We start from the raw sequence: 11841 nt of genomic DNA, 5'->3' as shown, positions 1-11841 counted from the left end.
TGGCTCGCTGCGCTCGCCACAGGTTATATTCTCCCTCTATGGTTGTCATGGACACCCACAGAGGGAGAATAGTCTGTGTCACCGATATTCCGGTGGCGGCATTTCACCGATAGTCGGGTTTCCGGCGTCAGCATTGTGACCGCCGGAATCCCGACTAGCGGTATTTTAGCCACTTCCCACTCACTGTATTATGTTTTAGTGATGATTGCCATAGTATATCTTCTATGTGCTCTGAGGATGAACAATGGGGGTAATTCAGACCTGAACGCAGCAGCAAATTTGTTAGCAGTTGGGCAAAACCATGTGCACTGCAGGGGGGGCAGATATAACGTGCAGAGAGAGTTCGATTTGGGTGGGGTGTGTTCAAACTGAAATCTAAATTGCAGTGTAAAAATAAAGCAGCCAGTATTTACCCTGCACAGAAACAAAATAACCCACCCAAATCTAACTCTCTCTGCAAATGTTATATCTGCCCCCCCTGCAGTGCACATGGTTTTGCCCAACTGCTAACACATTTGCTGCTGCGATCAACTCTGAATTACCCCCAATGCTGCTTAAAACTACTCAAAGGTTAACTCTGATTTTCCAGTGACATCCAGAGAATAACCCTGCCCAGCATCGGTCGCCTGCGTCAGTTCACCAATGAGACTCTGTTGGACCTCTTCTTCTACAATAGTCCCACCTACTGCCAAACCATTGTAAACACAGTGTGTGGGGAAATGAATCGCATCCACCGACTTTTCATGGAGAGAAACCCCACGTTCAAAGGACATGTCTCAGTAACCGGACACAGCCTTGGTGGGTCAATTTTAATAGAAAATGGAAAGTGACCAATAATTGGTTTATCGGTGGTCTTCTAGTGTGACTTTCTGTTCTTTTGGGAGATGGATGTATATCAACTGATGTTTTGCTAAAAACTTTTTTTCCTATTGTGGTTTTTGGAGATAAATAGCATTGTGTTCATCCACAGTTGGTAATGGTGTGGCCATTTCATATCTGCTAAGCAAAATAATCATACATAAATAACTCATGTTAATAGATATTAAACAAAGTTCTCTAGTCTGGAACATAGTGTATATATACGCCAGTGATGGGTATAATGAAATTAATTTTATTTACTCCACAACCTGCTTGATTTTGGCTGCTTGCCAGGGGCATTTTGTGGAATTTTGTATTTCTTGTATTTTGATGAGTCAAAATCAATTCTTGAAATGAATCCATCCTGTCTAATGTGCTCTTGCTCTCTGTCAGTCAACTTTCATAATGTACCATATCCCAGAGGAGCTTATACATGGCTTCAAATTATAGCTGGCTCCCCATTGGATGACAGCCCCTTTCCCATCTTAAATCTGCTTTCATTATTAGAGCTGCCTTTGGATCCTTAGGTTCTCAGAAAATATTATGGACATTTACAAGCAAAGGTTCCCACTAATTGTACCTTGATCACTTAAATTGGGAGGGCCTCACCTGGCCTCCCACTTCATACAAATTACATCTAGCTTTGGCCCCATCGAAACAGCTGGGTAAAACTGATGAATAGCCATTTGTTAATGATTGGTAATTTTACAGCAGGAATTTCAGCAATTATTTTAAAGGCAAAAATAGCATAGTTTGACTTTATAGTGTCTTCTTGAAACTCTTTGACCATGCTTCTGAAGCTGCTTCCTAGAGTAACATTCTGTATTACTATTTGGGACTTCCCAGCTTGGCCTTTCCTCTAACCGCTCTCTCAGGATTATATTTTTGGTATATTCTGTCTTCCCTCCTGGAATTTCTGTCATTTGGTTTTCTCACTGGATTTGAGACAGCTGCCACTATCAGGGGTGTTTTAAGAGCGGAGGAGGCCCGTGTTCAGCCTCCTCCGTTCGGGCCCCCTCCTCTCTGCCCGGAGCACTGTAGAGTCTGAGCGAGGCTGCCATTTTCCCTGAGATTTCTCTACTGCGCATGCGCAGAATTCAGTGAAAATGGCCGCTGAGCCATTTTCACTGTGTTCTAACAGCACTGCGGATGCCGGCGCTGGACTTCAGAGGGGTGAGTATTTTAAAAATGAGTGCAACGTGTGCGGTGGGGGCCCCCTCTGGACTCAGGAGCCAGTGTGCACCGCACACACTGCACCCATTATAGAAACGCCAGTGTCTACTATGTAACGTGCTTTTTAGGTATTCAAACAACATGTCCCTCTCTACCGTTTGGACCAATTCACTACCACCCAACCAAACATGTCTTCCTTTCATTCCCATTGAACATATACAGTGTAACTAGTCACCCTGCATTAAATGGAGAGAGCTGTGCATACCACCAATTAAGATTGGCTTGGAGGAATTAAATGAAAGACTCAAGTGTAGAAGTTGCCTATAGCAACCTATCAGATTCTACCTTTCATTGCATATAATGTACTAAATGTTTGTTGACTTTTAAAAAATCCCCCCCCAAAAAAAACTCAATAATGTAACAGTGTCTCTTCTCTAGGATCTCTCATTCTGTTTGATCTACTCACTAACCAGGTTGATCCCACACTAAGTATTCACATAAGAGCAAAGGTAATTTTCATTGCTTTATTTTATATGTATGTTAAATTGGAATAGTCACTACTTTTATAATTTTTCCAAAATCTGTCCCTTCCACTAACTTGCATCCAACTAGAGTCACACCGTATTAGAGCTTTTGTGATTGCACTTCTGTATTATGGCATCACAGCAGGACTCAGATTAGCAGCAGACTACTGAAATGACTTGTGTTAGATGTGTGTTATCACTCACCTCTTGCTATCCAGCGCATGGGTGGGTGAAGCTGTGGAACTAGACCGTTTAAATCTGCTTGAAAACAAGCACTAAGCCTATGGGGAAATTTGAGAATCAGAAGTCTGCATCAGGGTAATACGGTTACATAATTCTCTCAATGATCTGCTAGTTACGGGGGGAAACCTTACTTTTCTCTAACGTCCTAAGTGGATGCTGGGGACTCCGTAAGGACCATGGGGATTAGCGGCTCCGTAGGAGACTGGGCACAACTATAAAGAAAGCTTTTAGACTACTGGTGTGCACTGGCTCCTCCCACTAAGACCCTCCTCCAGACCTCAGTTAGATTCTTGTGCCCGGCCGAGCTGGATGCACACTAGGGGCTCTCCTGAGCACCTAGAAAAAAAGTATATTTAGGTTTTTTATTTTCAGTGAGATCTGCTGGCAACAGACTCACTGCAGCGAGGGACTAAGGGGAGAAGAAGCGAACCTACCTAACAGGTGGTAGTTTGGGCTTCTTAGGCTACTGGACACCATTAGCTCCAGAGGGATCGACCGCAGGACCCGACCTTGGTGTTCGTTCCCGGAGCCGCGCCGCCGTCCCCCTTACAGAGCCAGAAGCACGAAGAAGGTCCGGAAAATCGGCGGCAGAAGACTTCAGTCTTCATTAAGGTAGCGCACAGCACTGCAGCTGTGCGCCATTGCTCCTCATGTACACCTCATACTTCGGTCACTGATGGGTGCAGGGCGCTGGGGGGGGGGGCGCCCTGAGGGCAATAAATAACACCTTGGCTGGCAAAATATACATCATATATAGTCCCAGAGGCTATATAGATGTAAAATCACCCCTGCCAGTATCACAGAAAAAGCGGGAGAAAGTCCGCCGAAAAGGGGGCGGGGCTTCTCCCTCAGCACACTGGCGCCATTTTCCCCTCACAGTTCCGCTGGAAGGAAGCTCCCTGGCTCTCCCCTGCAGTCTGAGAATACTACAGAAGGGTAAAAGAGAGAGGGCGGGCACTAAATTTAGGCGCAGTATAGATATATATATATGTAATATATATAAAAAAGCAGCTATAGGGAAATCACTCATTGATAGTGGGATCCCAGTGTTATATAGCGCTCTGGTGTGTGCTGGCATACTCTCTCTCTGTCTCCCCAAAGGGCTTTGTGGGGTCCTGTCCTCTGTCAGAGCATTCCCTGTGTGTTTGCGGTGTGTCGGTACGGCTGTGTCGACATGTTTGATGAGGAGGCTTATGTGGAGGCGGAGCAGATGCCTGTAAATGTGATGTCACCCCCTGTGGGGTCGACACCTGAGTGGATGGTGCTGTGGAAGGAATTACGTGATAGTGTCGACTCCTTACATAAAAGGTTTGACGACATACCTAATGTGGGACAGCCGGCTTCTCAGCCTGTGCCTGCCCAGGCGTCTCAAAAACCATCAGGGGCTCTAAAACGCCCGCTACCTCAGATGGTTGACACAGATGTCGACACGGATACTGACTCCAGTGTCGACGACGAAGAGACTAATGTAACTTCCAGTAGGGCCACACGTTACATGATTGAGGCAATGAAAAATGTGTTGCACATTTCTGATGTTAACCCCGGTACCACAAAAAAGGGTATAATGTTTGGAGAGAAAAAACTACCAGTAGCTTTTCCTCCATCTGAAGAGTTAAACGAAGTGTGTGAAGAAGTGTGGGCTTCCCCTGATAAAAAGATGGTAATTTCTAAGAGGTTACTAATGGCGTACCCTTTCCCGCCAGAGGATAGGTCACGCTGGGAAACATCCCCTAGGGTGGATAAAGCGCTCACACGCTTGTCGAAAAAGGTGGCACTACCGTCTCCGGATACGGCCGCCCTGAAGGAATCTGCTGATAGAAAGCAGGAGGCTATCCTGAAATCTATATATACACACACAGGTGTGATACTGAGACCGGCTATAGCTTCAGCCTTGATGTGCAGCGCTGCTGCTGCGTGGTCAGATTCCCTGTCAGAAAATATAGATACCATAGACAGGGACACTATTTTGCTGAACGTAGAGCATATAAAAGACGCACTTTTATACATGAGGGATGCACAGAGGGATATTTGCCGGCTGGCATCCAAAATTAGTGCTATGTCCATTTCTGCCAGGAGAGGGTTATGGACTCGGCAGTGGACAGGTGATGCAGATTCCAAACGACACATGGAAGTTCTGCCTTATAAGGGTGAGGAATTGTTCGGGGATGGTCTCTCGGACCTCGTTTCCACAGCAACAGCTGGGAAGTCTACATTTTTGCCCCATGTTCCCTCACAACCAAAGAAAGCACCGTATTATCAGGTACAGTCCTTTCGGCCCAATAGGGGCAAGCGGGTTAAAGGCGCGTCCTTTCTGCCCAGAGGCAGAGGTAGAGGGAAAAAGCTGCAGCATACACCCAGTTCCCAGGAGCAAAAGTCCTCCCCGCTTCCTCTAAGTCCACAGCATGATGCTGGGGCTCCACAGGCAGAGCCAGGTACGGTGGGGGCCCGTCTCAAGCATTTCAGCAATCAGTGGGCTCGCTCACGGGTGGATCCCTGGATCCTTCAAATAGTATCTCAGGGGTACAAACTGGAATTCGAGACGTCTCCCCCCCCCGCCGTTTCCTCAAATCTGCCTTGCCAACCACTCCCTCAGGCAGGGAGGCAGTGTTACAGGCAATTCAAAAGCTGTATTCACAACAAGTGATAGTAAAGGTGCCCCTACTTCAACAAGGAAGGGGTTACTATTCCACAATGTTTGGGGTACCGAAACCGGACAGTTCGGTGAGACCCATTTTAAATTTGAAATCCTTGAACACATATATCAAAAAATGTAAGTTCAAGATGGAATCGCTCAGGGCGGTTATTGCAAGCCTGGACGAGGGAGATTACATGGTATCGCTGGACATCAAGGATGCTTACCTACATGTCCCCATTTACGATCCTCACCAGGAGTACCTCAGGTTTGTGGTACAAGATTGTCATTACCAATTCCAGACGTTGCCGTTCGGTCTCTCCACGGCTCCGAGGGTCTTTACCAAGGTAATGGCGGAAATGATGATACTCCTTCGAAGGAAGGGAGTTTTAATTATCCCGTACTTGGACGATCTCCTGATAAAGGCGAGGTCCAGAGAGCAGTTGTTGGTAGGGGTAGCACTATCTCGGGAAGTGCTACAACAGCACGGCTGGATTCTAAACATTCCAAAGTCACAGCTGGTCCCTACGACACGCCTGCTGTTCCTAGGGATGGTTCTGGACACAGAACAGAGAAAAGTGTTTCTCCCGGAGGAGAAGGCCAAGGAGCTGTCATCTCTAGTCAGAGGCCTCCTAAAACCAAAACAGGTGTCGGTGCATCACTGCACGCGGATCCTGGGAAAAATGGTAGCTTCCTACGAATCGATTCCATTCGGCAGGTTTCATGCAAGAACCTTTCAGTGGGACCTGTTGGACAAGTGGTCCGGATCGCATCTTCAGATGCATCGTCTGATAACCCTGTCTCCAAGGACAAGGGTGTCTCTGCTGTGGTGGCTGCAGAGTGCTCATCTTCAAGAGGGCCGCAGATTCGGCATACAGGACTGGGTCCTGGTGACCACGGATGCCAGCCTTCGATGCTGGGGAGCAGTCACACAGGGAAGAAACTTCCAAGGAATATGGTCAAGTCAGGAGACTTCCCTGCACATAAATATTCTGGAACTAAGGGCCATTTACAATGCCCTAAGTCAGGCAAAACCCCTGCTTCAAAACCAGCCGGTACTGATCCAGTCAGACAACATCACGGCAGTCGCCCATGTAAATCGACAGGGCAGCACGAGAAGCAGGACGGCGATGGCAGAAGCCACAAGGATTCTCCGATGGGCGGAAAATCACGTGTTAGCACTGTCAGCAGTGTTCATTCCGGGAGTGGACAACTGGGAAGCAGACTTCCTCAGCAGGCACGACCTCCACCCGGGAGAGTGGGGACTTCATCCAGAAGTCTTTCAAATGATTGTAAACCAGTGGGAAAAACCACAGGTGGACATGATGGCGTCCCGCCTAAACAAAAAGCTAGAAAAATATTGTGCCAGGTCAAGAGACCCGCAGGCGATAGCTGTGGACGCTCTGGTAACACCGTGGGTGTACCGATCGGTTTATGTGTTCCCTCCTCTTCTTCTCATACCAAAGGTACTGAGGATAATAAGGAGAAGAGGAGTAAGAACTATACTCATTGTTCCGGATTGGCCAAGAAGAGCGTGGTATCCGGAACTTCGAGAAATGATGTCAGAGGACCCATGGCCTCTACCGCTCAGACAGGACCTGCTGCAGCAGGGGCCCTGTCTGTTCCAAGACTTACCGCGGCTGCGTTTGACGGCATGGCGGTTGAACACCGGATCCTGAAGGAAAAGGGCATTCCGGAGGAAGTCATTCCTACGCTGATAAAAGCTAGGAAAGAAGTAACCGCGAACCATTATCACCGCATATGGCGAAAATATGTTGCGTGGTGTGAGGCCAGGAAGGCCCCAATGGAAGAATTTCAGCTGGGCCGGTTCCTGCACTTCCTACAGTCAGGGGTGACTATGGGCCTTAAATTGGGTTCCATTAAGGTCCAGATTTCGTCTCTATCGATCTTCTTCCAGAGAGAATTGGCTTCACTACCTGAAGTTCAGACTTTTGTTAAGGGAGTGCTGCATATTCAGCCCCCTTTTGTGCCTCCAGTGGCACCTTGGGATCTCAACGTGGTGTTGGATTTCCTAAAGTCACATTGGTTTGAGCCACTGAAAACCGTGGATTTAAAATATCTCACGTGGATAGTGGTCATGTTGTTGGCCTTGGCTTCGGCCAGGCGTGTTTCAGAATTGGCGGCTTTGTCATGTAAAAGCCCTTATCTGATTTTTCATATGGATAGGGCAGAATTGAGGACTCGTCCCCAGTTTCTCCCCAAAGTGGTATCCGCTTTTCATCTGAACCAACCTATCGTGGTGCCTGCGGCTACGAATGACTTGGAGGCTTCCAAGTTGTTGTATGTAGTCAGGGCCCTAAAAATGTATGGTTCCAGGACAGCTGGAGTCAGGAAGACTGACTCGCTTTTTATCCTGTATGCGCCCAACAAGTTGGGTGCACCTGCTTCTAAGCAGACTATTGCTCGCTGGATCTGTAGTACGATTCAGCTTGCACATTCTGCGGCTGGACTGCCGCATCCTAAATCAGTAAAAGCCCATTCCACGAGGAAAGTGGGCTCTTCTTGGGCGGCTGCCCGAGGGGTCTCGGCTCTTCAACTTTGCCGAGCTGCTACTTGGTCAGGGGCAAACACGTTTGCTAAATTCTACAAATTTGATACCCTGGCTGAGGAGGACCTTGAGTTCTCTCATTCGGTGCTGCAGAGTCATCCGCACTCTCCCGCCCATTTGGGAGCTTTGGTATAATCCCCATGGTCCTTACGGAGTCCCCAGCATCCACTTAGGACGTTAGAGAAAATAAGAATTTACTCACCGGTAATTCTATTTCTCATAGTCCGTAGTGGATGCTGGACGCCCATCCCAAGTGCGGATTGTCTGCAATACTTGTATATAGTTATTGCTTAACTAAAGGGTTATTGTTGAGCTATCTGTTGAGAGGTTCAGTTGTTATCATGCTGTTAACTGGGTATTGTATCACGAGTTATACGGTGTGATTGGTGTGGCTGGTATGAGTCTTACCCGGGATTCAAAATCCTTCCTAATTGTGTCAGCTCTTCCGTGCACAGTATCCTAACTGAGGTCTGGAGGAGGGTATTAGTGGGAGGAGCCAGTGCACACCAGTAGTCTAAAAGCTTTCTTTATAGTTGTGCCCAGTCTCCTGCGGAGCCGCTAATCCCCATGGTCCTTACGGAGTCCCCAGCATCCACTATGGACTATGAGAAATAGAATTACCGGTGAGTAAATTCTTATTTTAAGTGGTCCTAAGCTGTGGATGCTAAAAGGTTGAGCACCTCTTCACCTCGCAAAGTTGAATTGTGAAATAACTTTGTTGCAGGCTTCAGTGCGCAGTGCAGGACCTCAGACACCCAGACACACACTGCAAAAGGTTCTAGAGGAGTTGGAGCTGACTGACCTGATCAGTGTGTTTGAGAAAGAAATGATGGACATCGATACTCTGGTAAACATGGCTTTATTTCTAGCATATAATGATGTTCCGCATGCTCCTGTTGCAGGACTGCATGGTCATATTCAGCGCTGGATGTGTTTTGTGTTTGGCTACAGGTTATGTGCACAGATCAGGACTTGAAGGGTCTAGGAATCCCTTTGGGGCCACGGAAGAAAATCCTCAACTATGTAAAACACAGAGGGCATCTAAAGGTAAGTCTGTCCGATTAACACCTTGTTGAGTGTGGTTATGCTTAGGGAGGCCAATCCTGGGCCGTTTTTTTCAATCCCGGTATTGGAATTGAAAAACGCTCAATCCCAGGATCCTGGGATTGAGTTGATGGTGGCACTGGCAGGCAGTAGCAGGACTCAGTGGCTGCACTCCATCCTCCTTACCATCCCTCAGTCCTTATCTCTCTCAACCCCTCAGTCCTTATAACTCTTTCGCCCCCCACCTACCCATTCCCTACGAGTACTGGCCTCCGTTTGTGCTCCTCTCTGCGACTGCCTGGGCTGACTCCTTCTTTGATGATACCAGGAGCTGCCCCCACCAAGCAGACTGTCACACATGAACCAGTTGTTGCTGTGCACGCTGGGCTTGCTGAGTGACAGTTGTTGAGTGTGGCTGGTGTTGGGCTGCGCAGCGTGACCGCTGACGTCATGTCACGCTGCGCACAGCTGGGGGTAAGGGGAGACGGGCAGTGTCTGATCTAGTGCTGCGCCGCCCTGCATTAAAAAATAAAATAAACTTCATGCACTAATCCTGAAATCCCAGGATTGGTAGCTCCAATCCCAGGATTGAAATCCTGACAATTTTAGGCCAAAATCCCAGGATCCCGACGAGGTGCGCTTCAGAAAATTGATCATTCTGTATTTGTTGGCTCTGCTGGGTTCTGAGAGGGAACCACCCTTTGTATTGACAATAATAGGATCATTTGCTCAACTCCGGCACTCACCTGCTATGTGTTATCACTTTTCTTCTGTCGCTAAAGTGTCTGAATGTAATTTTGTAGGACAGTGGTTCCATAGCTTTTTTCTCTCCTACGTCCTAGAGGATACTGGGGTCCACATTAGTACCATGGGGTATAGATGGGTCCACCATGAGCCTTGTGCACTTCAAGAAATCAATAGTGTGGGCTGGCTCCTCCCTCTATGCCCCTCCCACCAGACTCAGTTTAGAAAATGTACCCGGAGGAGCCGGTCACACTTAGGGAAGCTCCTGAAAAGTTTTCTGCATTTATTTTCTGTTTGTTGTTTTCAGACAGGGCTGGTTGGCACCAACCTGTCTGCTTTGTGGGACTTAGGGGTGGGGGGACGGCCCAACCTCTTATAGGGTTAATGGTCCCGTTCCCCGCTGGCAGGACACTGAGCTCCTGAGGGACCTATTCACAAGCCCCACCACGGCGAGCGTACAGTCCCGCAGCACGCTGCCACCCCTAACAGAGCCATAAGTAAGAAGAGTGATGAGTAGGTGGCCGGCGTCCCGGTTAGCGGGTCGCTGGCTGTAATGGCGGCATCAGGGTATGGAGCGCAGCACTGACATGTAGGATGCGTCTTCAGGCTCAGTATAACATAACATGCTGTATGTGTGTGTGTTTCCGCTGTGAGGGGCGAGCTGAGCTTTTTAACATTACCCTACACTGCCAAACAGCTTACAGGGGTTCTAACCCGCTGTTGAGCTTCTCAGACACCTCAGCCAATATAATAAAACCGGTAAGACCGCGCACCATTATGGGGGATCCAGCAGCTCCCAGCACCATTTTCCCTCTGCAGCTCACATTGACAGGACTTGGAGGGAAGCGCAGCTCCTCCACAAAGACTCCAAGTTTCCTCAGCGGTACCACGGGGTCATAGTAAGGGGGGGAGCGGTGTTAGAATACTAAGCCCTATTAAGGAGCTTAGTTTGCAACCCAGCTGAGCTTGGCTTTAGCATAAAGGCCGCGGTGTGGCTGGCTTCATCTTCTCTGTGTTTCCCTGTGGGCTCTGTGTGGGTTAACTGTGCTTTCACCTTTACTGTGGGTGGGTGGGTGGGTGTGTGTGTCCCTTCACATACCATGTGAAGGGAGTGTGTTTCCTGCACAGCAGTGTGTTTGTCTTCCCTGGGGGATTCACTACAGTGTACCCAGGATAGTACAAATTCTCAGGCTAGTGGGTTTGAGCCCGCATGGTTGGATTCCCTTAAAGGGATGATTTCACATATTTCTAATAAATTATCCTCTGTGGAGGACCTGATGACTAGAGTTTCAGTTCCTATACCAGCATCTCAGACCCCTGCTATTTGTCCACAAAAGCGTACTCTGGCCCAAATCCTGCAGACTGACACTGATGATGACAGACTCGGAGGAGGGTGAAGTGGACTCATGTGGGGGGGATGCAGCCCTGTCACAAGGAATACAGGCCCTGATAGAAGCTATTAGAGAAGTCCCGCACATTCCTGACAGGGTGGCGGAGGTGGATGAGGAATCTTATTTTAATGTAAAAAAGAAATCCACTGCTACTTTCTCATACGTCCTAGAGGATGCTGGGGATGCTTCAAGAACCATGGGGCATAGACTGGATCCGCAGGAGACATGGGCACTTTAAGACTTGAAATGGGTGTGAACTGGCTCCTCCCTCTATGCCCCTCCTCCAGACTCCAGTTAGATTCTGTGCCCAGAGAGACTGGTCACACACTAAGGAGCTCTCCTGAGTTTCTCTGAAAAAAACTTTTGTTAGGTTTATTATTTTCAGGGAGACCTGCTAGCAACAGGCTCCCTGCACCGTGGGACTGAGGGGAGAGAAGCAGACCTACTTCTCTGAGTTCAAAGGCTCTGCTTTTTAGGCTACTGGACACCATTAGCTCCAGAGGGTTCGATCACTTGGTGCGCCTAGCTGCTTGTTCCCGGAGCCGCGCCGTCATCCCCCTCACAGAGCCGGAAGACGGAACCCGGGTGAGTATGAGAAGATCAGAAGACTTCCGTGACGGCAGAAGGTGCCCCGCCAGTATAAATATAAATTTAAGCGGGACT

At 48.4% G+C, this 11841-nt stretch overlaps 1 protein-coding gene across 4 annotated transcripts in view; it reads left to right on the top strand.

Moving 5' to 3' along the window:
* Positions 1-11841, top strand: part of DDHD2 (DDHD domain containing 2) — a 252721-nt gene that overhangs the window by 88709 nt on the left and 152171 nt on the right. For all 4 annotated transcript variants that reach the window (XM_063931530.1, XM_063931529.1, XM_063931532.1 and 1 more), the window contains 4 exons: positions 590-798; positions 2470-2540; positions 8724-8846; positions 8951-9046. In XM_063931530.1, coding sequence (XP_063787600.1) covers positions 590-798; positions 2470-2540; positions 8724-8846; positions 8951-9046 — 499 coding nt within the window. The remainder of the gene's footprint in view (positions 1-589; positions 799-2469; positions 2541-8723; positions 8847-8950; positions 9047-11841) is intronic.

The sequence above is a fragment of the Pseudophryne corroboree genome, chromosome 6, assembly GCF_028390025.1.
Source record: "Pseudophryne corroboree isolate aPseCor3 chromosome 6, aPseCor3.hap2, whole genome shotgun sequence".
NCBI classification, from domain to species: Eukaryota; Metazoa; Chordata; class Amphibia; order Anura; family Myobatrachidae; genus Pseudophryne; species Pseudophryne corroboree.
The sequence above is the reverse complement of the archived record's forward strand: the minus strand, read 5'-3'. Positions and strand labels throughout refer to the sequence as shown.